The sequence below is a fragment of the Ylistrum balloti genome, unplaced genomic scaffold, assembly GCF_031769215.1.
Source record: "Ylistrum balloti isolate Yb309-2 unplaced genomic scaffold, AGI_CSIRO_Ybal_v1 Utg370374, whole genome shotgun sequence".
NCBI lineage: Eukaryota > Metazoa > Mollusca > Bivalvia > Pectinida > Pectinidae > Ylistrum > Ylistrum balloti.
The window spans coordinates 242,861-266,775 of NW_026782262.1; the positions used below are offsets into that span (position 1 = coordinate 242,861).

At 32.4% G+C, this 23,915-nt stretch overlaps 1 protein-coding gene across 1 annotated transcript; it reads left to right on the forward strand.

The window, feature by feature from the left end:
* Positions 1-27: 27 nt before the first annotated feature.
* Positions 28-18,546, forward strand: LOC132554060 (cilia- and flagella-associated protein 99-like). The gene is made up of 19 exons (XM_060218357.1): positions 28-144; positions 1,757-1,901; positions 2,392-2,486; positions 3,380-3,492; positions 4,482-4,573; positions 5,208-5,266; positions 5,672-5,779; positions 6,195-6,347; positions 6,955-7,017; positions 10,135-10,223; positions 11,344-11,548; positions 12,426-12,484; positions 12,703-12,785; positions 13,270-13,322; positions 14,368-14,508; positions 14,969-15,052; positions 16,092-16,171; positions 16,486-16,663; positions 18,128-18,546. The coding sequence occupies exons 1-19, from the start codon at positions 28-30 to the stop codon at positions 18,239-18,241; spliced, it is 2,031 nt and encodes a 676-aa protein (XP_060074340.1). The 3' UTR covers positions 18,242-18,546.
* Positions 18,547-23,915: the final 5,369 nt, after the last annotated feature.

The following is a 23,915-nucleotide window of genomic DNA, read 5'->3' on the forward strand; positions in this document are numbered from 1 at the left end:
TTTCAGTTAGGTTGTCGCTTCTCAAATATGGCGAGCCTTAGCCATGGTCAGCTGTTGGTGCATGCAGTCCGAGTGCTGGACACATACAATAGAGACATGCAGTCAGTTGAAGAGCATGTTAACAAATACCTCAAGCAACAAAAGGTATGAACTGATCCTTTACATTAGGTGTGTTTCATTCACTTGACACCCTACCCCTTTTCTTCACACCATTTATTTTACATCTGAAACTTAACTTTTTCAGGTATATGACATTATACTATTTTTTATTAATCCATGTAGTCGACTGTAGTTGACTTTGATTGACTTTTTATCATACTACCAAGTAACCAAAACACAAGACCACAGATAATCAGACATGCATAATGTCCTTGTACATGTATATGTAACACTAGTGGTTGCTTAAGTAGTGGTTTTGAATTCCCACAATCTCCATATGTAAGAATATTTCTGTTTTGCTCAATCAGGGGTGCATTAGTATTTGCAAGGTATTTTTATTATTCGATAATGGGCCTCATGCTCTATCAAAAAATGTCTTGTATTTTCCCCAATTCATCCTTCGCTTTCCCAATCTGAGCAGTCTGCATAGAAAAACATCTTAAAGGATTTCTTCCTGTTAAAAGTTTAAAATAACATACATTTGCTATGAAGCAATCTGTTTATGCAATTTTGGGGAGATACAAGAATTTTTACTGTCAATATGGTCATGTGCTGTTAAAGGATTTCTTCCTGTTAAAAGTTTAAAATAACATACATTTGCTATGAAGCAGTCTGTTTATGCAATTTTGTGGAGATACAAGAATTTTTACTGTCAATATGGTCATGTGCTGATTTATTGAAAAAAGATACACATCAACAATCAACGCATTAATTTTGTATGAAAATATTGTCATTTTTATTGAGTTTTGATATTTTATCAGACATGTCACATGTAAGACATATAAGAAAAATATGGTTTAGTGCAAGGATGCCTCAGTGGTTGATGTTAATTGTCATTTAAAATTAATTCTTCATCTGATAGACTAGGATGAAAACAAACTTGCTTGCAAATATTATAAAAAAATTCTCGGAAAACAAAAACATGATTTGCTTCCTCCCAAGTAAGCTTTTTTTTTTTATAATTGATTTTTTTTATTCAATAAAATGAACTGATGCAGAGTTAGGTATACATGTGAGAAACACTCCTCCACACAAACATACATTTTCACCTCCATGATTGCATGTATACTTGACCACACACATACAGATGTACATCAAGAGAATACTTGCATATATACACATAATATGTACAGGTAAAGCATACATGCAACGTACACCTAACAGCAAATATAATAAATATGTATATGCATCATGTACATACACCGCACTCACACATACAAGCTTACGTACATGTACCTACAACCACACCCGTAAATCAAATACAGTGTAGGTATACAACTATATATTACAGGTGTATAAATATCAAAATCAGCAAGCCACTTCTAAAGTGGTTAATCATATTAGCTATATCGGCATACTTAAAAAATTCTCGGAAAACAAAAACATGATTTGCTTCCTCTGAAGCAAGCTGGTCTTTGAAAATTTCTGTTTGATAATTTCAGATTTTATAAACATATTGTAATCTTTGCAATCCTCAGTCATTCTAACAATTGGTTACAGAGATTTATTCCCTCTTAATAATCTTGGACCTTTGTACCAAAAATCTAGGCAAATATATCAGGCCCTGGTATAATTTGATCTTGATTTGCTGTTTCAGGTATATGATGATGGGGACCAAACATTCATAGTGGAAGTCTTTTCAAATTGTATCCGTTACTGGGATCTCATGAGAGTCATAACAGATGGATTTTTTGTGAAAGATGGGAAAAATGTACTTCGGTCAGAAGAAAACTTGTACATAGGTAAATATATCTTCTTGTCTTTTTTTTGTTGAACAAAGACAAAATGCAGGAGGTGTGATAATTTTGGAGTACAGTCATTCTGTCCAAAAGCATTAAAGACTTTGCAACTCTACTGGATCTTTGTCAGGAAGCTGAATTTGTAGACGCTCCTGTTTAGATGTATTTGCATCCTTGGGCAAGAGTCTTTTCCCCAGCCATTTTGGATAGCATATATCCGACCTTCTGCATGTTGTTCAGTGAGTTAGTCACCAGCTGTTAAAAGGTCAAACTTCAAAATGACTCAGGTTGTTTACAGTACATTAGACATAGCAAACAAACAAATAAACAAGAAAAAAAAATCAATTAAAAAAAAAAGGAATAGAAAAAATTTCTGTGATTTCATTGCAATATAATCTTCAGTTTTGAGGAAAAATAATGATAAATTGATCTTTGATATAGGCTTTAAACTGGACAGATTGAAATAACATTTGTTTATTGTTTTGTTTTGTAGTAACTAGTTACCTGGCATTCTTTAGGCTGGATGAGTTGGGTGTGGCACACTTCAGAAAATTTGTCAGTGCTCAGGATATCAACAAAATGTATAGAGTAAGTCACATTGTGTCTGAACCAATTCCTTCATTCAACTACATTGGAAAGTGTCTTTAGAATTTCAATAGTAACAATTTTAAATGTTTTGAATGAAAGATTACGAAGACTTAAAACATTTTCACATAAACTCATGATTAGACATCTACAAGTATCGTTGTTCATGATTATGGTATAATTTTATGGATTCCAACAAACTTCTGTTAACTCAAAGTCAGGGATGGGCTTATTATGAGTTCACGTTGTTATGATCTTTGTGTTTAATTAGTCTGGATTATACTGACATTCCATCAACTTATATATATGTACCGCCTTGGACGAATGTCAGAACTCCATTCCTATAAAAAATTGAGGAAAATAAGTGATCAGTGTATGGGTTGACATTCACACAATATTTGTAGGTCTCAAAGAAATCGTCATTTTCAAATGTGTAATGCACATGTATCAAAAGGTCTGTTTCTCATCTACAAGCTGATACCAGTGTCATAATTTAATGTTCAGTGAAAAGATATAATTAAGTACTTTATATTCCATATCAAGTGACTTTATTGGTTTTTATGAGACTTTTATTCTGTTTGGAAGTATTACAGTTGCATGGGTCACATATTTCCCTCGATAGAATGTCAGAATAATTTGGATTAGTGTTTAAAATGTTACTGAACAACAGTTGGAATGGATGGACTTATTATCAGATACAGTAATCTTTGATATAATTTTTAAGTGTGACTGTATCATTATTGTATTTAATGAAGCCATTCCATTTATCAAATTTATTTATTTTTTCTTTTCTTTTGTGGAAATTTTTCTACCGGAATATTGAATCTCTGTTGAAATTATCTAATTAATATTTTTTTGATAAAATTCTCACAAGCTTACACTTGTTTGTTGCACAGTTTCTTAATTTTTGCCTGAATGAGAGGAATTTACTTACATGGATGAAGGATGGCTGGGAGAAGTTTTATGAACATACTTTTGTACAAACAAACATCTTGTCTCCAATACAGAGGTGAGTTATATTTAAACAGAAGTGTCCTTAGATGAAGGACAGGTTATTAGCTTCATACTGTGACCTGCATGTATTTCAATTGATAAAACCTTATTTGCATAAATCTTTAACTTAATTGAAACATTACCAAGGTATATTATAAAACAGAAAGAAACGTAGCACAAGAAATGCATGAAGTGTAGATGTATATAGGTAATACGTCTGTTTCGGCCTCCATTACAGTGTGCCTTATGTATGTCCTCCAGCTATTTTTCATATCCATAAATGTCATGCTAGCTCACCTCTTTACTAGCAGAATACACATAAACTACCAAAAACGTGATAACGTATGTAGGCTAATGTAGACAGCGATATGAAATGTATATATAATTTCTGAATTCAGCACAACAGCAACGTAAATTTTAGAGATATCTTGTAAACAAAAACCAAGAATATTTTTGTAATCTTTTGTGCTGTTGTCTAATAAACAATTATAAACATCTTTAAATTACTTTACAAACTCGACCCATTATTTCAGCATTTGAAAAAAACGCTTAACCAGGTAGTTTGTTTATACACTTTTTGCCAAAAAAATGAAAATGTGGTAGAACCCCATGAGTGTCTGTTTTTTGGGATATTACCTCTTTTCAATATATTAAACTGACAAATTTTAGTTAAAGATTTACAATGTACATCTAAGTAGTTTCTGCTTTCTTCAATGGAAAAAATATGGCTAAAACATTAATCTGGTTTATAGCAAAAACTTGCCTATAAGGGCCAATTGCTTTGTGTTTCAATGTTGTAAAATGCATAGAAATTGAACCTCTGACTAAGACCACCTGTCTTTAAAAGACACTTTTCTCTGTTCCCTTGAATGGCCATTATAGACAGGTTTAGGTTTGACTCAAAATAAATGAAAAATTAAAAGTCGAAAATGAAATTAAAATAGAAAATCAAATAAAGAGTTTTTGTGTTTTAAGAACATGTGTTGACCGATGATTATCTTACAGATGGATGCCAGAACTTCAAGAAATGTTGAGTCATATGAAAGCCAAAATAGACAACAAACTTAAACCTAGGCGAAAAACCACACCTAAAACAGGTATGCTGACAGTGATAAAAAACATATGTGTTTGTTTTTCTAATGATATAAACTATTCAAAGAAAGAGTTTAGATTTAAAATTGAAAAAACTAATGCTTATTTTCTGTACCTCACCGAATAAGATTTCAGTTTTACATTATCAACTGGCCAATTTTATGCTCCCACAGTTTGGAGGTGTGGATCGTAGGAATGGAAGGTACACATATATATTATGATGTACATATTCATGAGTTCTGTCACTTCTCAATTTAGGTCACAATGTGCTGTCAATGTGTCAATTTCATGTTCAAGTATTTTAAACAAAGGTCAGGTACAGTTTGCATAGGAAATAAAGTTTTCATCTTATGTTGAGGGAAGCAGATCTACTTAGCAAGCCCTTTTTTATGGCCAATGCCTTCCTTCTCAATTATGTATTTCATGATTGAAATTATTTCAATATTAGTAAGCTTGTTAAGAAGAAGAAGCATTTAAATAAAGAGAAACTTTTGAATTTTTTGTTTAGTTGTGATGTAAAGCTGTAGATAATTATTAGTTATCTCCCTTCCACTGGACCCTGTAATGGTATAAAATTATACTTTGGGCAGGATGTGGCAAATCAGATTTTGTAACAGAAACCATTATATTCATATTCAGAAACTAAGCCTTTTGACATCACACAGCCTAGACCAAGAAGTATCCCAATACCAGAACCAGTAAGTGTGCTTAACTTATTGACAGATTCTGCACTGGTTTTAATTTTCTCTTTGATCAGCAACAGGACTCTTTGAAATAATTCTGTCCTCACAATACAGTGTTATGTTTGTGCTAATTTTCAAAGTATTAGGCCAGAGTAAAAATGAAATAAATAAATAAATAAATAAATAATGAAATAATGTAGAGATCTTATGATTTAATCATCATGAAATTGTAAGAATACAAGTGTTTAAATTTGTCTGAATTCAGAGTATTCCTCTGACAATATGTTTTTTAAATCAAAAGAATTGTTCTTTAAGAGTAATAGAACCATGAGTATATTAAACGTAATGAAAACAATCTTCATATGTGTCTTTCATGTAGTGGGAAAAATGATGTAATATTACATGCATTTACTTTCACAGATTCCAAAACTTCACAAACATAAGCCTCCTCCCCGTTCACTGTATGATGATCCAGAAGAATTTGATGTCCTCAAGAGGAACAGGGATGTTAATAGGAGAAGAGCAGAGGTAAAAATGAAATTAACAAAATAATGTAAACAAGTAAACAAAGCTGTATTTGTTTGTGTGTTTCATTGTGTTTCAGTTTTTAGATTTTTTTCCCATTTTATTTTATTTTCAATAAAAGTTAATTCCCATCCTCTTTTAAAGTGAACGGTATTAAAAAAAAAAATGTTATTGTGGAATCCAATTTGAATATTTGGTCCCTTTTTTAAAATTGAGAAAATATCTACGCTTAAAACTTTGTGTTAACTCTGCGATAAGCATATAGGTTCACCACATTGCTAGTAACTGAAATTCAGGTGGTGGGCTTATTACAGGATAATGAAATAAAATTTGATGATGATTCTACTGAACAAATAGCAATAGACATTGGTGGGCTTATTACCAGACAGGGGCTTATTACAAAATGTATACATTGCAGGAGAGGCTAATGGAAGCTTCCCGCATTCAGTTTGCCTGTGCAAATCCAGAAAAGTCGGACAAGACAAAAGAAATATGGAACAACATTATCAGTGAGGAAGAAAGTAAACTGGACTTTGAGAGACACAGAGCGAAACCAACACCATCATTCCTGGTAAGATTGACTTGAAACAAATTCCATGAGTACAGATGACTGTTATCAAATAGCAAATTTATCATTTCTTTTTCAGTGAAAATTGTACAAGTTTGTGATCCATTTTAGTACAGTGAAATTGAAATTTTCTTGATTTTGCCTTTGAAAAAACTATTTTTTGGTATCATTAACTGAAATAGCACTATTTCAAAAAAATTATAAGAAACAACTTAAAATAGACATTTCTAAAAAAAACCCATAAATCAACTTTCTTTCATGAGCAATTTAATATCACAAATGAAATAAATGAGCAAAAGTTGATCTCTGTGAATTCAAATGGGATAATTAACATTATAATACATGAATATAATATATTGTGGGCAAGTTAATCATCATGAACTTGCCATATGAAAATCAGGAAAGTTATTAGCTGCAAATGACTGTTGGTTTATACTAGCACCAAGAATTGTTCATGAAAATAATTCCTATGTGTAAACAATATTATAAAATCTTGCGATCGAGATCCTGGGACAGTTTTATAGTAATGTTAATTATATTTCTTGTTTCCTTGGTAAAGAATGTTTACTGTAGTTAGATAATGATAATGCTATGTTGTATCCAGTCTGAGTCTACAGCCGCCACTTTAATGAAATCAGAACGTGGTGTGACCCGTCGCCGGGTTCGAGCGATTGTGAGTGATCTTCGTCTTCATGCATGTCTATCTCAATGTAAACCAAACAACTGTTACAATAAAATGTATTTTATGTATACAGCTATGCATGCTATGTATAAAAGTGAAACCATAACCACAATTAAATATTTTCATTTTGGGTCCACATTAAATCAACAGTTTAGCATGTCATTACTCTTTCACTATAGTGATGTACAGTTCAGTTCAGAGGCCACAATAACTCAGTTGGTAGGGTGTTGGATTTCGTAGCCTCAGGTGAAGATCAGAGGTGTGTGGTTCAACACTCCATTTTCCAGAAAGCTGAATAACAGAATGGTCTGTGTTGATGTGGTTGTGTCCATTTGCAAGACACTTTACCCTAATTGCTCTGGATGGCATGTGACGGGCCTCCCATATGTTGATCATTTGGTTAGCCACCAGCTACTATGAGGAGACCCTGCCTCAAAATGACTCGACTGTTCATGGTTCAATAAACCCAGCAAACAAACAAATACACTGATTAATTAATCTATACATTTTGACACTTTAACTTAAATTTGTAAAAGAATTTTAAGATTCCCTTGCTTTGATAATTAAAATGCTTTTTATGTTGTGATAAATCAAACAGTGTCATCTATTGTGAATAATATTGATAAAAATATTGGATCATGATCTGTTTCTCTTTCGCTAGTTTTAGTTATTTCTTGTTTGTATGATCACATTTGGTAGTTTTTAAATAGAAAGTGCTGATGGTCATGCATGCTTTAAAAAGGTTGTTTCCTTTTTGCAATTAATTTACTGTATTGACATGTATCACACAACATATATCTGATCATTTCTATGTAAGGCTGTGCTGTTAAAGTACAAATAAATTAAAGGCATGTCTATAGAAATTTCTTTCCTCACCTGTCTCTGTATAACTGTATAATAGAACACTGTCTGTCACTCCAAGGACAAAATATGCATGCATGTCGTCAAAATTTTGTCCTTTATACATGTGTTTCGCCTTTTATATACATAAATAACAGTTTACTCTTTCATATTCTTTTAAGGCCACAGCAAATTAATTTCAAGTGTCTTGAATTTTATCCTCATATCTTTTTCTTAAAATACCTTTCTCAGAATTGAAGTCATGACTATTACCATATAATCAGGAGTTTTTTGCACATATGTAGTTTTTGCGAATTTAGCGACTTAAAAAAAAAGCAAAAAAATTAAAATTGCTAAAATTGCATATTTTCTTTTTATAATAAACACATAAGTAATACATTTATAGAGCTGATTTACCTACATACACCTGAACACGTTCTAGTCATGAATACTTCTATGATACATATATACTGGTCAGTGTGTAAATCTCTTATCTTAGTATGATTGGTCAGTTAGATCTCCAGTTGATATTAGAATCTACACTGGTGTATATGTGTTAAAGCTCTGTCTGTCCTGAAGTATTCAAATTCTTCAAAAGAGGCCTTTCATTTCGGATGAAGAAATTGTAAAATGTGCATTTTGGGGATTTTAGCAAAAATTAAACATTGCAAAAATATCCCAATATATGGTATTACATCCATAATTACCAGAGGTACAGAGATAATAGTAGATATCAAAAGTTACACAAAGCCTTCTACATTCTTAACAATAGTTTGATAATATAAACATTGACTCAATGAATTCGAATACAAATGTTAGATTAGAAATTGCAGGAAATGTTTAAAAAAAAAATGAAATGAGGAAAAATGACTTTTATGAGAAATTCTTAAAAATAAAACATGGTTTTGCCTAAAGAGATAAAATGTAAAAAAATAATAACTTATTCCAGGATGTTTTTACTGAAAATTGTTAATTTGAATAATTTACATGCTTGTGTATCTCACTGCCTGACAGATATTCTTATGACGTAACTTGCCAAGTTTGAAGTATATATAGACATCAACATGTGCAGTTTTTATAATTATAATTACCATTTATACTGAAGGTATTTGACAGATAGCCTGTTGTGTCAAAACATGTTTTGGTATCGCTTGTTTGAATCAATACTTGTTCTATTTCCTGTGGTTAGTAATATATAGTGAACCATAATTAATTATACACATCAAGACAGCCATTTTTGACTGATGGTCAGTTTAGGTGATGACCTAATTCAAAATTTCAGAACTCCATGAAATACATTATAGTCATTTTTTGCAAACAAACATTTTCCTGAAGGAACTTTTATAAGCAGCTAAATCTGATGGACTGTTTGGTTGTTTTATGAATAATAATAAAGTGTGATTGATAACTATAAATTAGAATTCAAATTTGCAAGAACTATATAAATAAAAAGAAGATCTCTTAAGGCAGGTGAAAACATTTGCAGACAAGTGGTTTTAGCAAGTCCACAAGACAATTATTCACCTGAGGCAATTGTTCGCATCAAACAAGTTTTCCCTTTAGTTAGATGGTCTTTTACACATGTGTCTTAAATGGTTCCTCTCCATAGACCTGTGAGCTCTCTATCTTTTTAGAGGAAGTATTTCTTCAGACATGTGGTCTCTCTATACAGGTGCTCTGTAACATGTGATTGCTTGGTCTTTCTGGACAGGTGGGCTCTTTATACAGGTGCTCTGTAGACACATGATTGCTTGGTCTTTCTCCAAACAGATGGTCTCTCTATATAGGTGCTCTGTAGACATGTGATTGCTTGGTCTTTCTATACAAGGGTTCTACTTAGACATATAGTCTTGTTAGACAGGTGTTCTCACTGGACAGATTGTCTTTCTAGACTGATGGTGTCTTAAGACAGGTAATTTCCGGTTATGTGGTCACTTAGTCTCTTTAGAAAGGAGTGCACTTTGGACTAGCATTCAGTCTTCACAAGTGTTCTTTTAAGCCAATTTTTCTCTCCATGAAAGTCTTCTCTAAAGGCATACCGTCTTTCCCTACAGGTACACAGTGTATGCAGTGAATGTTAACTAAAGACTAGGCTTCCATTTTATTTCATGAAATCACACAGTATTTTTGATCTGTTGAATAGTTGTAGACTGTACTGAGATCTTGTATTAGATCCAAACGAAATATTATCTGCTGGGTGAAAAGTCATTACAAAGTAAAGCTAATGAATGGAAGATAATTAGATCAGTGATTTTTTTTTCATTACAGAGTAAAGAAGTTCCATTTAAGATGAATACCACTGCCATTCTGAGGGAAGGGCACCTGTACTCACAGAGAGAAGAGAAAGAAATCAAATGGTATAAACAGCTAGTTCTAGATTACAGACAACCTGACTCATGGTTGTATGTTGTGCAAAAATGATAATTCAATGTAGAATTGTTACATTTATGTAGAGAGCCTCGGCCATCTGCTATTTTCATATGCAAAAATAAGAAATCTGTATTAATGTATGGACGATTTTTCTGAAACCCTGAACGGCTGAAAAATGGAAATATCTTTTTGATAATTGGGCAAAATTGAAAAAAACTTGTTTTATGTATAAACATTATATAGTCAAAATATGTAAGAATATTGATTTCAGCAATATGCTATATCATTGTATATGTAAAGGTAGTTATTATTATTCACCTTATGTGTTATTTTCATTGTTGTTTTATCTTATTTGTTAATTTCATTGTAAATATAGAAAAGGTTTACTTCAAGAATTAGTAAAAGTGAGAGGTGCACGATTGAGCGATATCTATGTTTACAGGTAGTACAATCACAACTACATTTTTTACAAGAAGTTCTCCTCTGTTATCAAACAAAACTGTATCTACTTCTACTGAAGTACCAGCAAATGCTTCATGATTGTCCTGTAATAAGCCCACCCTCTGATTTTAAGTTTCTTATTGTACATGTACCTTGCTGGTATGATGTAGACCCCTGTGGGCTTAATGAAATATATATATAGTAGTTGTTTTGAGGATGCCAAGTCAAATGTGTACAAACAAATTTTTTTGTTTGTAACAGAAGTTATCATTTGTTGTAATGCTTCTGCTAGGGATAAAACCAGGACCTATGGCTTACTGGGCTTATGCTCTACCGATCAAGCTCATTGTTACATACTCCCCTGCTTTGAAAGAATTTGTCTTCCAGTATTTCAGGAGTAACATCAAATCTTCTGGAGCAAGGCTTGGTATTTCTAATAATATTGCTTGGGTAGTTACATGTTTGTCAATGTAACAGAGCTCATCATTCAGTTCAGTGATTACAAAGACGCGAGCACAGAACCTATACTTTGCTAGTTTTACTCTCAACTGATCAGACTTTGAAGAAATTCTATGTAGTCAAGTGGTTGATAAAATTGTGGCTAGAAATGTTTTGAAATATTGTGGCTAGTATTTACCTGGGTTATATAAACTTTCATTGCTTCAGGTTGGAAAATTTGGAAGCTGGGGCAAAGGATAAAAGTGAATTTGAAAAATGGCAAAACAAAATGAAAACACAAGACCTTGAACAGGAATTAGCTGCCATTGAACGGCGTCGATTGGAAGGAAAACTGAGCCATGAAGAGGCTATTCTGGCACGACAGAATGTCATTCGGTCAAACAAACAAAAGGTTCTCAGTCACCGAGAGGAGGTGAGAGTTTTGGAATGTAAACTGTGAATAATTTCTTTTTCTGGGGGTTTCTGTTTTTTATCGTTTTTGAGGATGGAATATTTTTGTGAAAATAGAAACCTTGAAAATAGAATCAATCGAGGAAATAGTTCATATCATGATTTCTGCAAAAATATATTTTTTTAAATCAGGCATTTGGTAAAACCACGAAAAATTTATACATTGCACCAGTGAAATCATTGTGTAAGATATTGTTCATTTTAGTGTTGAGACGAGATAGGTTTAATCTAGGATCTGATTTTTTTAAGCGAGACATTGTAGAAACCTGCTGCAAATATTTTTGTTATTTTTTGTTATGTTTAAAGATAACAACAAAATTTGGTTAGGTCATTTACTAATTACCATACCAAACAAAAAATGATGTTGTTTAATATTTACAACAGATAATGTTTAATTGTTTTGGTGAGAAACAGGGAAAAAATAAGTATATTTTCATGTAAATCTAAATTTGGAAAAAAAATTCGGGCGGTGGGAAGTTTTGGGGGGGGGGGGGGGGGGGGGGGGGGGGGGGGGGGGGGGGGGGGGGGAGGGGGGGGTGTGCACTCATAGTGTATTCTAACACCATAGGCATGAATATCAAAAGGGAAGCAGGCTAAAAACCTGTGATGGTTTTCTCCCATTTCCTGAAATTCTAAAGAGAATTGAGTAATTACCTCAATACAGAATATATCTGGTCAGTAACATGATATTCATTAAAATGCTGTTTTATAGTGGTCTCTTTTCATAAGTAGTCAGAGGGTCTTTCAATAGTTCATCATAGCATTTACTGAAATGAAAAAAGTTTAAGATATTTTCTTAGTATAACAGTGTATTTATTATGTTCTTTGCTTTTCCACAGACAAAGAAAATGTTTGATGAATATCTGCAGCAGAAGTTTAAGGAAGAACAGGAAGTGAGGTATTGATTACATACTTTGAATTATTTTTCGGAGAAAAAATCTTTGACAAATATTTGAAATTTTTGATTGAAATGTTTTTCAAAGCGGCTAATTTAACATTTACGATTTGCCTTCAAAAAAAAAGAAAATTATTTTAGTTCAATAAATTATGTCTTTTTTTGTGATGAACTTAATTAACCTTAGAATTCATGAGATCTTGAATGATATTTCTTCATAGACTGTTAGTGGAACAGACATTACAGGGCCATAGAAATGCAAAAGATGCCACGAAGAAAATACAAGAAATCAAGAGAAAAATTGGTAAGAACTTATACCAATTTCCTTCCAGGTATATATACTGCAGAGGCCAAAGGTAAAATACTTAATGATATGAAAGATGTTTTGGTTTTGTCTTTCACATCTTAGGTAGACTGAAGAACTTTTACAACTGAGATTTTAAAGTAAATTCTACTATTGTTTCAATCCAGGTTGAAATGGTTTACTGTTTTTTATGTTCAATTACTTTCCTTCATAATATTTTTTTTTTATTCACTCTTTTGTTCCTAATTCTCTATAGTCTGATATCCACATCTTTTGCTAGCTCATTACATCTTTATAAATAGTATTTCAGTTTTTTTTATTTGTCACAATTTTTTCCCTCCTGTTTCTTTCAAAAGCCTTTACCTCTTTGAGGAGTTTTCCTTATTTCTGGTCCATGATATATAAACTACGAATTAGAATTTTAAAAGTTGATTGTAACCCTGATGTCGTGTATTACCTGTTGTTTATTGTGTTTTTTTTTCAGTTCAGGATGTAAATGAGGAGAGTCGTGATCTGATGAAACAGGCCATAGAGGAGGTCAGTATGTGCCAAGTTAATTGTCATGATTTCATACCAAACCATCATTTCTCCTATTCAAATTTCTTTTATCATCTGCTAAAACCTAGGTACAATGAAAAACATGATATAGTCAGAAGCATATAAGATATTGCCCAATTTGTTATCTACCCATTACACTTTGGAAAGACTTAGCATATTGTTTCACTTTTTAGTTGATAATTTATGAGGATGCTAATTGTAGTTCTAACAGAGAAATTTTCTTAATTTAAAATTGGGTGATGGAGGTATATTTCAAAATAGTAAGTAGACAAAATATAAATTGTCACAAATTTTGAACTTTGATTTAGAGTTTTCAGTTCCATTTCTGTTTAATCAGGTAAAGTGGAGCCTACATCATTATAATAATACAATGTATTCTGTAGTTTTAATGTGTTTTTATTTCTGTAATAAATTACCTTCTGAATTTCCTTCCCAAAAAATCACAAGCTAACAGCTGTATGTGACAAAATGGCATTGCACAAGTAATGATATCATGTTTCCATGTTGCCAAAGAAATTAAAGCGTGTACTGTGATATACATAAATCTATGTTTAAATTTCAAAAAAAAAAAAAAAAAGATATGTAGTTTCGGCTGCTGTGTACCTAAAATTGGTAATATTTACAGGGGGTTCAATTTCACTATATATATATTTAATCATTTAAGAAATTAAAGTAAATCCAGATCTCAGATAATGTATACTGTTTATACCTGTATTATTGATATAGATACCGATGTATGGACATGCTGTTTATTTACTGCTAATGGCAGATTAGTGCAAAATTGTCGCTGAGACATACATGAAATATTAACCTCGTAAAATGAAACAACTTACAGCTAGTTATAAAGACTTTGGAATAACAGTCATGGTACAAATTTTTCATGTCAAATGGGTTGAAAATTAGTGTTTAGGCATTGGTGTGTTGTAAGTGAAAGTTTCTATTTCATTTTTTTTATTGATCATTCTAGTACGATATGTACCTAAATATTCCATACTAACAAACATTCATCAATTTATGATTTTAGGCAGAAGCTGATATGAGGAGGCGAATGGAATTAATTCACCAGATCCGTGCTATGGAGGCTGTTCCAATCATTCGGCAAAAGTTTGTTGACCTCACTGCGACCTCTGGTCATGGACTACTCAGTGAAATGTCAATCGCAGAGGTAAGTGTAATAAATTGACAACCAGATTTTTAACAGATTTCGAATTCTTTAAATTTCAGTTGTTTTTAAGAAGCAATCAGTAACTTTCTAAACATGCATTGTTTCTCTACATTTTTCATCAATGTTATCAAGCATACCTGTAACACAATTTCTTACAACCGGTAATTTTTGTGGTGGGGGCTGATCAAAAATAGTATCATCTTAAGATACTATTATCTGAAGATCCTCTTTCAGAGGTCTCACAATTCAGATCAAGTCTACATGACCAGCCCATGAACATTCTTACCTTGTCAAATGCTTCAGGTGTCAGCATTTCCAGTGACACTGGTTTCAGTGCATTTTTTATTGATATAGTCATGCTAAAAGCAAACAATTTTTAAAAAATTCAATCAAACAATTAATGAAAGAAGTGCTGTTTGCTACAGTTGAATATTTGATAGTCACTTATTGAATATTACAGCTCCGTGAACGTATGTCTTTACTGAAGACAGCTGAGGAGGAATTAGAGGAACAAAGAAGAGATGATATTTTAGCCACAAAACAGGTATGTAAATCTATTGTGCCACTCACATTGTATTCTGTCATTATTTGTTTTTATTTCCTCCCCATTTCCCAGGTTGGCATGTAGTGCTACCCATGTTCACCAGTTGTACCCCATTCCGACCCGTTCTGTTTCAGATCAACATTATATGTTTTGAGAACATTTCAACATATTAGTTTCTATTTATCCCATAGTATCGTCCCATCTTGTACTACACTCCTGACCAGATTCTGGTTTGCATGGTTGTGACTGATACTGTTTATGCCTTACAGACATTTTTTAGATTACAGCACAGATGCTACTGTAAAATAATCAGAATTCTGTCCATCTGAGTTGTAATAATTTGTGAAAATTAGGAACAATTTATTAATTTATCTAACAATAAACCCAGGGAGAAATTACATGAGATCTGAGTGAAAGGAGATGGACAATCATATAGAATACACAGGCATTTCTACCGAATCTGCAATAGATAACAGTGAGTTTATTGCTGGGCATGATGTTAAAATTTGCCAGATAAATGCAGTGTTGCCTGCGTGTGCTATTAAAAGAATATATTGCATTAACTTGGACATGTTCATTGATCTGGGATGACAGAGTTATCTATCCTTGAATGCATGAGGTCTTGTTGATATGTAATTTGCAGGCCCATGATTCAAAGGATTGCCAGCAAAGAACATATGGCTTCTCAAGAGGACCTATTTTGTCATGTTATCTCGAGGGAAAAAAAACCACAGCACTCCATAGAAAATTGCATGCTGTGTTTAAAAATCTGCCTGTGTGAGAGAATATTATCATCATTATCTAAATATAGAAAACACAACATAGGGAGATCACTCAGTAGTGATAAATTGTGTTGACGATATTTTGTTTGCTTAATTCTCAAGCATTTGAAATGAAAACACTATAGTCCAAAGAACAGAATTGTAAAATTAATTTTAGCATACACATTGTCTACCCTATGGTTCATGGTATTAAAACTGATTTTTGGTTGATAAAGAATTATATTTTTAAAGTATAGGAAAATTTGTGTTTGTCACAGGCAAAAGACCAGAAACTTCTTGACACATTGGAGACCATTTCACGTCATCGCCTGGAGCAGACCAAGTCAGCAGCCATTAAGTAATAACCTTTTTATCGTTAATAATCCAAAATTGTTTTCCATATTATCTAGAATTGATATATAATGTTAACATACAGATTTTAGCACTTTTTAATCTTGAAGTATTGCAATAAATATGCTGGTGTTTACCGGTATTTGCATTTCTGTAAATCATTCATAAACCAATTTTTGTGAATGTGCAAATTCATCATTTGGTTAACTTAATTAAAAATCATAATCCGCTAAAAATTTGGATTTCCTGAAAATAAGTATGTTTACAATATTAAACCTGTTGTTTATAAATCTTTTTAAAATTTTATATTTAAACAAACAGGTTTGAGAAGCGTAAGAAAGGGGAGCCTCGACCACTTCAGGTTAAGGATGAAAAACTCACGGAGTTGGAGCGGAGGTTGGAGGAACGTAAAGCTATGAGGAAACGTGAACAACAGAGTGCAAAGATCACTGCTAGTCGCACAGCTGCAAACCGAACTCAGAACCTCATAAGTCAGAAGGTAGGTTGATATTCTTTGGGTTTGTCCACAAGGCATGGGATGTGTACATTAATTGAGTGCAATATATTGATAAATACTTACATTAAACATTTAAGATGTAAATTAGAAAAATAAACAATTTTCCTTTAAGTTATACATGTTCATTGAATTTAGAAACCATTTTCATTTTCTTGTATATTTGAATGTGACATTAATGCCACACAGGAATCCAAATTGTATAGTCCTTCATGTGCTTGTGGATGGTATTGGTTGGCGCCTCAAAAGCGGTATGATCAAAGAAATATTGGTGTCACACATCACATACAAATTACATATCACACAAACACTTCTTGACCAAATTTAGCTGTAAATATCAAAATCATATTGTCCAAAAATGTGTATGAATATATATTAATAGATAGCATGAGTATGTATGAAAATTTTGTCAGTTTATTTTTCTGCTCATTGCTGACTAAAAATACAGCAAACAACATCCCCCTCTCCTCCTTTGATAAGATCAAACAATTATTGAAATTTTACCCCTCAGGACATAATAAATCACTTTCATGGTATCAAAAGACAAACAAGCACCATTTATTGCACAAACTCAAGTTATTGAATATTCGTTATTTATTTTTTTCTATAATTTTTAAACCAGACACCACCATCCAAAAAAAGGGGAGGGAGAGAAAAATAATTCCATTAAATTTGAAATATTTACGTCAAATTCTCTATTTTGTAGATTTAAACATTTCAACTTTGAGCATTTTATCAAAATTCTATTACATAAGGTAATAAGAAAATGTTTTATTCTTAAACAATTGACTTGATAATATACAATGTATCACTTTTATACCTTGACTGACATTATGTATGACAATTTTGTATGTATCATCCACATCAACTTGTTATTCTTTTCTATTTTTGTACATACAATGCTTGTATCATTTATTTATGAACCATTCAAAGAATTTACATTATACACACTTCAATTCCTATCACAACGAAAGAAGTTTTGTTTTTGTTTTTTGTTTTTGTTTGTTTTTTTTTTTGTTTTTATTTTTTAGCTTTTTTGTTCTTGAATGAGATAAAACTTTTATTTAAACAGGGTCAGAGGATGAATATTTGTCTAATTTTTGCATTTTCCCCCTGTCTGGCATTGACATCATACAACTTAAAAAGAAGGTTCAAAATGCTTGATATATATTATATCACTGTTCTGTGATAAGTTTGCGCCTTTTTATATCAAATACCTATTTGCTATCATATTTAAGACATATTAAAAATCCTGGTAGGTTTTTCTTCATTGAAATGCATGTGCGAAAAATAGTTATGTAGCAAAGAATAATGTCCATATAAATCCATTGAGGGTGAGCTTATTACCAATCAAAGACTATCACAGATGAGATATATTGGACAAAAAAGGGAAAAAAAATGATGCTGTTGATTTGTCAGATAATAACTATGGGGTGTTTCTGATTTCAGAAAGCACTAGAGGAAAATCGCTGGAAAGAACTGGAAATGACTCGAGAACGTACAGCTAGAATTATGAATGATGGACTCCAGAGTAAATCTGCAAACAGACTAGCAGTTATGTGATAAAACAAATGCACACTTTATATCTATATATATCACAGTATATTAAGAAAGTCCTCCTCATTCTGGTTTTAGATCATGTACTGGCCATATATGGGATACATTGTCACATGATCAAACATCCTGTGTTATCCGTTATTGATCTTGCCAAATGCAGCTGATACATAGAAGAGCACAGACTGCACCATGGCTCAATTCATAGTGCAGCCCATACTAGAGGACCAACACAATTAAAATATTTTGAAGAAGTTTTAATAGACCACATGTTACCGAAAGGTGACATTCAATACATAATACAGTATTATCAATTTTCCTGTTTTTTATTTTTTAATTTGTCAAACAGATACCGAGTTCTGAATCCAAACTTGACACATCCATCTAGATGGTTTTATTCTGATTTATTTTTACAGTCACTCATTACCTCTTTACCTAAATTGAACATTTATGAGGTACTAACGCTTTTAGAAAAGGCAGAAAGATTTTTCTGCTCTTTTCAAGTTTGATTTTAAAAAATTCTCAGAACATATGGGTGTGAATTGTGTGCTTGGTGCTTCGAGCACTCTGACTTAAGACTTGAAATTCACATTGAATGTTTATGAAAATTTAGATCTGCTTTCTATGGAGAGAGAGAGAAAGAAAGAGAGAGAGAGAGAAAGAGAGAGAGAGAGAGAGAGAGAGGTATTATGAAAAGGAGTGTGTTGTATTTAGCAGAGATTGAGGAATATTTAATCACAGGAAATAATTTGTCTTAATTTTCTTGTAATTACCCAAATCTACCTATAAAACATTCCAACCCTCATTTTTTTCTGTTGTGTGAGCATTTAGATACTTCAGCATACATGAAAAATTATTGAACCAGTTGACTGTTACTGATTTTTTTTGGAGGATTTTATTCAGTTTTGAAATAATTGATATATATTTTTTAAAAAATGTTCACATGAGTCAAGTGTACCAAGATACAAAAAATGTATTTATTTGGTTAGATAATGAATTTTGAATATCACCTATCTTATTGTGTAATATATTCAAAGAAATCCAGTTGATTGCTATTTTGTGTGTAGAATACAAAATGTTAGTCAACACATTGTTTAGCCAGATCATAGAGGCTTTGCACATATTTCATGTTTGATTTCTGTGAAAAGAGATTATCTTAAGAATAGCCAGTCTGTTTTTATGAAATAAACAGTACATTTAGGACAAAATAAGTTATAATCAAATTCAATACATTATTGATTGCAGGCAATTAAATTTGAAAAAGAACAAAACATATTGTTGTGAATGTGATCAAAATGAATAAAAACATGAACGGTATCTTATTGATTTTCGTTAGTTATCAAATATTTTTGTACTAGTGAATGAGCAAAAATAGGAACTGGCTACTCAACTACACAACGAACCATGTTCTCACATACTTCATAGAGTGGTCCTTTGCTTACTAGGGATGGGATAACACTATTTCACCCCTAATACAATTCTATGCCTTTTTCAGTATGTGAGAAATACAATCAAACATGGGTCTAATCCGTGGGCAAGATTATCTCGACCCTTGTGTAAGAGCTTTGCACATGTCAGCATTGGGAAGTCTTGTACTGACCAGCCAAACCATTACAGTGTACACTCTTGAGATATCCCTGTCCACAGAACTGACTTCCTGTAATTTTTTCTGCATTCATCAATAGCTTTCTGAAAAGACACAAGTGAATAGCATATTTCTATGAAATGAAAGATAAGAAAAATAAAAAAATAAAAAAATACAATAGAAATTAAATTGCAGTGCATAATATAGACCAATATTTCATCCTTGTATGACTCGTTGGTGATACTAAGGGCAATAAACATGCCCAGCTTCATATCACGCAAATAAAAAGAATATTTTAAAGATCCCACATGAATGATGTTATAAATTGCGTGGATTCATGCTTCATCTGAGGTTGGCTAAAAGGGCTGTTTCCTTTTTTTTCATTGAAAAATAATTTAGAGGAAAACAAAACATTTATCATTTCTGTTTATTATTGATTGAAGGAGACATTGCCTCTCAGAATTGAATAGTTTAGGACTTATGACAATGACTTGTTCATTTGAATACTACCAGAAATGGAATAAAATCTAACAATCTGGATGGAAATGGTACTTTTACCAATCACAGGAAGAAAACAATGACATGTCAACAACATTAACATGGTAAAACGTGGGACAAACAAATATATATGTAAGCTTGCATTGAGTACAATGAGAAAAGATCTAGTGTCCCGAAAAGGGTTAGTGTCTTCTACCTACGGATACCCAGTTCATATTACATTTCCAAATAACCTGCAAAAACAACAATTAGGATTAAGAAGATGACAAACATATTCTCTAAAAAATTGAATTATGTGTATAATTTAGGAATGTAAATAGAGCGTTCTAATAGAAAATCATGAAAATTTTGACCCTTGAAAGTTACCAGCTGTATATGGTAAATAACAATGGAACCAACATGTATATACAAACGAGTATCATATATCCCAATTTAGATCAATATGACAACCACACAACTTCCCCCGTCACAGATGTTTTTTTCTCACATGTTCAATGTCTTCAACATCCACATTTCTTTATTTGTACTTTGTACCTTGACTTAATAGTATTTAAAACAGCAGTAAAACTTTGAATGACAGTTTGATTCACCAAATAATGAAGATATCAACATATTGTAGAGTTATGGGTTCCGGTAAATTTGAGGAATCTAATACAACGAAGTACATGGTCAAGGACTATATCGATTACAATTCCACCACACAGTCTGTTGTGTTTTGAAATTTGCGGTAGTATTAGAACATTGAAATTGTGTTTTACTGATCAACGCAAATTCAAAACACAGTAGGATTGTTCCCTTGATATAAACTTATGTCCCATCGATAATATGATTAAATATTGTTAAAAGAATCTCTGATTATGATAATCAGTAAATTTGAAATATTATTATTATATAATATTATATATTATTATTGAATATATCATTTCGATTCTGAATAAGACGATTGTGTCAATAGAACTTCATCGGACCCTTGATAGTCGCTGAAAACTACAACCTACTTTTAGAATGTGAAACCAGTTATCTATTTAAAAAAAAAAGAAAGAAATAAATTCCAACAAAATCGTCCATGTTATTTATGGACATTAATCAATATATTTATATCTAAAAGTGAATTTGAAGGACTTGACAAAATCATTGTGCTTTGCATTTCGAAGCTTTTGATATATAAATTTATAGTCTGCTCCCATGGGCATGCCAGCTGACCGTTGGAAGATGTTTCATCACCAGCACATACACTTTCCTTGATTATTGACACTGCACGCTGCAAATACTAAACGTAATCAATGATTTGAAAAGGGGTTATGATTATTTCAGAGGGGAAACAAAGTTTTGATATTTCATCTTTTCTATGCAGAGTACATTACACGAGTTGTCATTTAAATTGGGATTCATGGAAAATAATAATAATAATAATAAAAAAAAAAAAAAAAAAACAAAAACAAACAAACAAATCTTATACCGAACCTAAGGCAAGATGAAAGAAAAATATTTACAACGGATTACATACTTCAGATATGTAATGAAACGAATGTAGGATTCTATTCACATTTTATATTTTTCAGCCAAAAATGATTATTTAATTGTTAAGCGGCTGTGTGTAATAAGTCAAGACAAAACCTGGCCAAACTACACATTTAATTCAGAAGCTGATTCTGTTATAAAACGATCGTTTCCTCTTTGAATACGTTTTAGCAACCGTTTGAATAGCAGCAATAAATTGGCGCTGATCGGTGTTATTTTCATTTGGCCAATGTAGGGGACGAATTATGTCCCAGTTTATGCGAATGAGTCAAGGAAACTCACTACACTTTATGTCGCTAAGCAGAATAATGATAATCCATTGCGAAATGAATAAGTGCTGGCTAATTTCATTGTAAACATGACCCATCTATGTTCCAAAAAACAGCTCACAACAAAAATGGTTTGACGTGAATTGTCAGTTGCTTCCAAAATGTTATCGGTGATATGCAGGCCAGGACTGAAGCTCTTTTCATCAATGCAATATTCAATGTTCTTTTCATTTAACCACGGAACCACTGTTTTTGCTACCCATTTAGTGTCCTTGTCGCAGTATGATATGAATATATCACATGGATATATTTCATGCTCTAAGGGTTGTCGACAACTCACTCGTAACCAAACACTTTTCCGCCAGGCTAGTCGAAAGAGAAAACCCAAGAACATTCCAATCAAAGCGAGAGTAACGGAGATTAATAACCAGAATTGAGCGACACAACTGTCCTGGAATTCATCACAGGATTCAAGGAACTTTGTGATGCTGACTTTTCCCCCTTCATGTGTGCTGTATACAATGCTTTCCCTGTCATGAGCAACTTTGGTCGTCTGAAACTTGACAAGAAACTACAAGTTGTCAAAGCTGCGAACTAAAGGATTTCCAGCCAAAATTATTTTGGATTTTTCTGATTAAGATTCCTAAACATCAAGCATTGAACGTTCTAATACAGATGAAATGTGATTGTTATGAACATCTCTAATACATGCAGTTGCTTTAGAGTGATCCGTGTGATTTCCTGTAATGTTAAGATTTTTCAATGAATGCGATTGATCTTTGAATGTTTAAAAATTTAATTTATATTTTGTTTTCTATCTCATCTTCCCAACAAGAACCTTACAACATTTAACTTTCTTTATAATATATCGTATATATTGTAAAAACTTTTATTTATTCATTAAAATGAAACCCATTATCTCCAAATGTACAAGCCCTGTAGTGGTCAATGATGACCACCTGCATTTCATGCCACGTATATTTATGACAATGTCTTGCTACAGGCAGGCACGAGCTTCAACTGTTCTTTTTCAACATATTAATCAATTTAGCTATTTTGCCCTTATTCCTAACAACTTTTACGCAGTTTAAGCTCTTCACCTTCGTTCCTCTGTCCTGTATAAAGTTACCGCCCTCTATGACTGGAGAAATTAGGATCTCTTTAGGGGCTAGTTGTCTTATCTGAGGCCCACACTGGATTTTGCTTGCACTCTCGAAGTATCTTTTTGGTATGTTACTAATGATTTTTATCAAAATATTTTTATTACACTATATTTATTTTACCAGTGGGATGCATCGACGCCCAATTTTCTAGGGATGTTTTCTGCTATTACACACTGCAATTACCGATTGGACGTTTCTTGTTTGTTTATCTCATTTTTCTTCTCCTTTTTTTGGTCTTTTTTTTGGTTTGTTTTGTTTTTGTCTTTTGGGAGGTACGGGGGTTTGGGATGGGGTATGCTGTTTGCTGATTCATAAGGACCTTCGGCATCCAACCGACAGAAAGGGTAATCGGCTACATGATTTATTTCATATGTAACTATAATCAGATAGAACTCTTGTGAAAGAAATGTCTTCCTTCGTCGGTTAGTTTGCAGACAAGATTAAATACGTATTAATAACAGTGCAAAAATAGGTCAACAACATATGGATACAGATCATATAAGTTGGTATCCATCGTTACTGCATACTTAACACCTCTCAAACTGGTAAAATGTTGGTAATTTATTAGTTGCTGCAAGGAAAAGGGAAGATAAACACTTAGTAACAACCAAGTCGACAGAACTATAGTCAACTTCTTTACCCAGTAA

Excerpts from the sequence above, each read along its gene's own strand:
- LOC132554060 (XM_060218357.1), top strand. The coding sequence starts at position 28 with ATGGCGAGCCTTAGCCATGGTCAGCTGTTGGTGCATGCAGTCCGAGTG. Across the intron at positions 145-1,756 it reads AATACCTCAAGCAACAAAAG|GTATATGATGATGGGGACCA; the intron begins GTATGAACTGAT and ends TTGCTGTTTCAG. Across the intron at positions 10,224-11,343 it reads GAAGAGAAAGAAATCAAATG|GTTGGAAAATTTGGAAGCTG; the intron begins GTATAAACAGCT and ends TCATTGCTTCAG.